This window comes from Rana temporaria, chromosome 4, assembly GCF_905171775.1.
Source record: "Rana temporaria chromosome 4, aRanTem1.1, whole genome shotgun sequence".
Taxonomy (NCBI): Eukaryota; Metazoa; Chordata; class Amphibia; order Anura; family Ranidae; genus Rana; species Rana temporaria.
In genome coordinates this window covers 185,688,551-185,693,331 of record NC_053492.1, presented here as the reverse complement: position 1 = coordinate 185,693,331, position 4,781 = coordinate 185,688,551, and the positions used below count along the sequence as shown (strand labels likewise).

The 4,781-nt window shown below is 47.6% G+C and overlaps 1 protein-coding gene across 1 annotated transcript; it reads left to right on the top strand.

Moving 5' to 3' along the window:
* The first annotated feature begins 264 nt into the window (after nucleotides 1-264).
* Nucleotides 265-3,791, top strand: FAM43A (family with sequence similarity 43 member A). The gene has a single exon (XM_040349502.1). It carries the CDS (start codon nucleotides 397-399, stop codon nucleotides 1,441-1,443), a length of 1,047 nt encoding a protein of 348 aa, XP_040205436.1. The 5' UTR covers nucleotides 265-396; the 3' UTR covers nucleotides 1,444-3,791.
* Nucleotides 3,792-4,781: the final 990 nt, after the last annotated feature.

Below are 4,781 nucleotides of genomic sequence, written 5' to 3'. Positions count from 1 at the left end.
TTTATTTTGTTTATTTATTTTATTTATTTGTTTATTTATTTTTTGTAGTTGAACTGGATGGACTTGTGTCTTTTTCCAACCTGACTAACTATGTAACTATGTAGTCCCTCTTCATAGGGCTGTAAATGAATAGAGATCCTATGTGCTGTCAGGTAAGCAGAGTGTTAATGGGGAGTATTACGTTCCATTGGCTGGCCTCCCCTGCTCTGTAGTCGGAGATGGTTTATTCCAGGCTATATGTAACAGTGCAGAGCTGTAAAGCTCAGAGATGGGAAGGGGGAGTCCCAGCAGTGGAAGGGGTCGGAGCGGTGCTGATGATCGGCATGTAGTGACAGCTCTCCCCTACACCAAGCGATGCAGTGAGGACGATCGCACCTCGCCCTCCCATACACAGACATGTTGCCCTGGAAAAAGAGCAAGTTCGACCTGATCGAGGAGGACAGCAAGCAGAGCAAGCAGAAGGGCTATGCGGTGAGCCTGAACTACAGCGCCCTGACCTCCCTGGCCAAGTCTTGCCCGGAGGGTGCCCTCACCAGGGTGGGCAGTATGTTTAAATCTAAGAGGAAGAAGATCAAGATCACCGGGGAGGACCCGACCTACACCGTGCTCTACCTGGGCAATGCCACCACCCTGCAGTCTAAGGGGGACGGCTGTACCGACCTGGCTGTGTGTAAGATCTGGAGTAAGAGTGAGATGGGCAAGCATGGCACTAAGATGAAGCTGACGGTCAGTGCCCAGGGTATCCGTATGGTACACATGGAGGACAAAGCCAAGCGGCCCGGCCACCTCTACCTACTGCACCGGGTCACCTACTGTGTGGCCGACCCCCGGCTGCCCAAGATCTTCGCCTGGATCTACAGACACGAGATGAAGCACAAGGCGGTGATGCTGCGATGCCATGCAGTGCTGGTGTCCAAGCCGGAGAAGGCCAAGGCCATGGCACTGCTCCTCTACCAGACCTCCGCCAACGCCCTGGCAGAGTTCAAGAGGCTGAAGAGGAGGGAAGATGCCCGGCACCAGCAGCAGCAACTGATCGGGGAGCACAACATCCCCCTTGTCCCCCTCCGCAAACTCCTCAATGGTCAGTGCTGCTACAAGCCCCCCGTGGAGAGGAGCCGCAGCGCCCCCAAACTGGGCTCCATCACTGAGGATCAGCAGGGGGAAGAGGAGGAGGAGAGGGCGATGAGCTTCGAGTGTGAGGATGTGCTGGACGCTGGGGGAGGGGGGGATGAGGAGCACGACAAGCAAGAACTGGCCCAGCTTATCAGTGACCTGGGGGAACTTAGTCTGGGCAATGACCTGCAAACCCTCAAAGCTGACCTCAGGGTCACCAGGCTGCTGTCCGGGGAGAGTACGGGCAGTGAGTCCTCCATAGACAGCAACCAGGAGAATGGACACATTGGCAATGGTTTCCAGGAGTGCAGGGTGCTTGAGACTGTATGAGCAAGGGAGGGGGGGGGGGGTAAGAACACCAACCCTTGGGGCATCCTCCAAGTGTGGAGGCCATTGAAACCTTCCCTGGGGACATCCTCCATGTGTGGAGGACAATGACATCATCCCTGGGGACATACTTCATGTGTGGAAGACATGGACACCATCCATGGGGACATCCTCTATGTATGGAGGACAATGACACCATCCCTGGGGATATAGTCCATGTGTGGAGGACAAGAACACAATCCCTGGGGACATTCTCCATGTATGGAGGACAATGACACCATCCCTGGGGACATTCTCCATGTATGGAGGACAAGAACACCATCCCTGGGGACATTCTTCATGTATGGAGGACACTGACACCATCCCTGGGGGTATACTCCATGCATCAAGGACAAGAACACCATCCCTGGGGACATTCTCCATGTATGGAGGACAATGACACCATCCCTGGGGGTATACTCCGTGTGGAGGAAAAGAACACAATCCCTGGGGACACTCTCCATGTATGGAGGACAATGACACCATCCCTGGGGACATCCTCCATGCATGGAGGACAAGAAGACCATCCCTGGGGACATCCTCCATGGTAGGAGGACCATGGGCAATGACACCATCCCTGGGACATACTTCATGGCAGGAGGACCATAGACAATGACACCATCCCTGGAGTATAGCGATGTCAGGAAGGCATTATTGACATCATCCCTAGGACATACTACGGCATCCAAATGGCATTTTAGAGACCACACACCTCCATACCAATATCAAGAAAGCATTAGACAATGACAGCATCCCAGGGATATACTGATATTAAGAAGACCATAATCAATGACACCATCCCTGGGGCATAGTGATGTCATGAAGGCATTAGACATCATCCCTGGGACATATGACCGCATCCTAATGGCATTGTAGAGACCATGCGCCTTTATACTGTTATTAAGAAGGCATTAGACAATGACCACATCCCTGGGACATACTGATATTAGACCTTGGGACATACTGATATTGGATCATAGACAATGACCACATCCCTGGGACATACTGATATTAGACCATAGACAATGACCACATACTTGGGACATACTGATATTAGGAAGACTATAATGACAGAACACCAGAACCATACTGATGTTAGGAGGACCATAGACAATGACCATCTATGAATCCTAGTGACGTTAGGAAGGCCATAAAAAATGGCAGCATCCTGATGATGGGGTCCTAGAGACCAGGAAACCTTCAACAATGACAATGACAGCATGTTGATTGATTCATAGGGACTGTGCACCTTCATGCATACAATCATTTACCAATGTCAGGAATACTTTAAACAATGATACAATTTTTATGGGGGTCCTGCAGCTCTGTACATACAAGAACTGTGTTCACTATATATACAACACACAAGAACATACTGACATCAGGAATACCTTGAACAATGACAGCATCTTAATAGGGGTCCTACAGATCTTGCACATCTTTACATACATGAACGCACTGACGTCAGGAATACCTTTAGACAATGACCGCATCCTGATGGCACCTTAGGGACTTTGCACCTTCAGGACTGCCAGAGACCTGCAGTTCTAACTCACCCCCCCTTGCAGAGAGTACAAAAGGATTTTCTGACATGGAAGGGAAAACAATGCATATCTATGATGGCAGAAGATGATCTGGCACATGCACTGTTATGGTGACACATGGGTGAATGCGTTTACAGTACTGCATAGTGTGCATGTGTTGTATGTATTCTTTTTGAAATGTATATTTTGATGCTCTTTGTGCCACAAATGTTGTGCTGTCCAGGGGTCAGTCCTTCTGGAGGTTGTGCACTGTGGGAATGCATGTGTTAAGCTGGTCATACATGTATTGATTTCTTTCAGTCAGCCTGCAGACCGAACAAAAATAAATAAATCAGATTCCTCCATTAGCCCTAAACTGTGCAGAATACCAGAACAGTGCCTGCATTTGATTGGATGCAGACGTGGTTTGGCTGACAAGCTTCCTCCTGCTTCTTTTGACAAACATTTAATTGAAAAATCAACTTTTTGACAATCCAGGTGATGCTGACAGGGCCACCCACAGAGCTAAGTTTGGTGATTCTGCAGAAGCCAATTGTAATTCAATGCATGTATGGCCTTTAGGCTATAGAGAGGCAGAGGCATATTATATTTCCAGGCTATTCCCCTCAAACTGTTCTACTTCTGTCAAAGTGCATCGTTTGGAGGAATTGTAAATGGTTGACACATGCTTCCACAACTGAACTGTGATGAACATCTTATGCCCCCTCTTAATCCAGGTTTACTAAGAGCTGTATCCATGTCAGATTATTAATATTATTTTTTTTATTTGGGACTTGTGTGCAATGTCTCTCAATTTCCAACACTATATGCGTTCAAGCCCAGCAGGTGCACAGTGAAAACCATGTGGTATGCGTAATAAGCACTTTGTGGCCTGGTGTATGTTCCATAACTAGAATGGTGCCAGCACCTTCTGTTTCGTTCAGTATTGCCTGTAACGTTGTTTTAATTCTTCTTGTATTTAAACATTTAACTGAGATCCAAGAGATTTAGAACATAATGGATGACATCTTTGGGCAGTAGCACTCTAGTGTTTGTAGTAATTCTAGTTGTTGAGGAACCCTCAGAAGTGTATGGTCCAGAACTTATCTATCCAAGATGTGTGTGTGCCCTGGTTGACTCTGCTGCTAAATTGGGGATTTTCCCAAATGTAGGTGACCCATCCAAGTTGTGCTGACACTCTCATACCCGGCTTGATTATTTTATTCTAATTGTGAATCCAGAAGCAGACGTTTTCTGGCAGTCGTGCAGAAGCAGCACTTTATGAGCAGTATCTTCCCAGCTGCTGTTTGTTAGGTTCTGGGCTCACGTTCAGGATTGTATGAAAGGGGAAAAAAAAGTGATGCCGGGAAGTCAAGCGGGGCCAGGCACACGATTTATTTTTTCCATGTCTGCTTCCTGTTTTGTTCTTGGTTTAGTGCGATATTTGCACATAGAACTGTGGTGGGGTGAGGCACAAGATTAAATATTGCCAATCTGCTCATGCACCAGGTACACTAATACATAGCAGCTGAAAGGTAAGCAGCACATGGCAGACCAAGTGCTTTGGCTAATCACCGCTTAATCCGCCCTCTCAGCCACCCTCTAGTAGCGGAATCTGAAGAGGTAACCGTTTATAGTGGTTCTGCTATTGACGACACAATAGATACATTAACAAACTCTTCCCCAGTCATGTTTTGTCTTGATTTACAATTTAGTACTACTTAAAATAATTAGCCTGCTGTTTCTAGATTGCTAAATATCTGCCAGTGCTACTCTTTC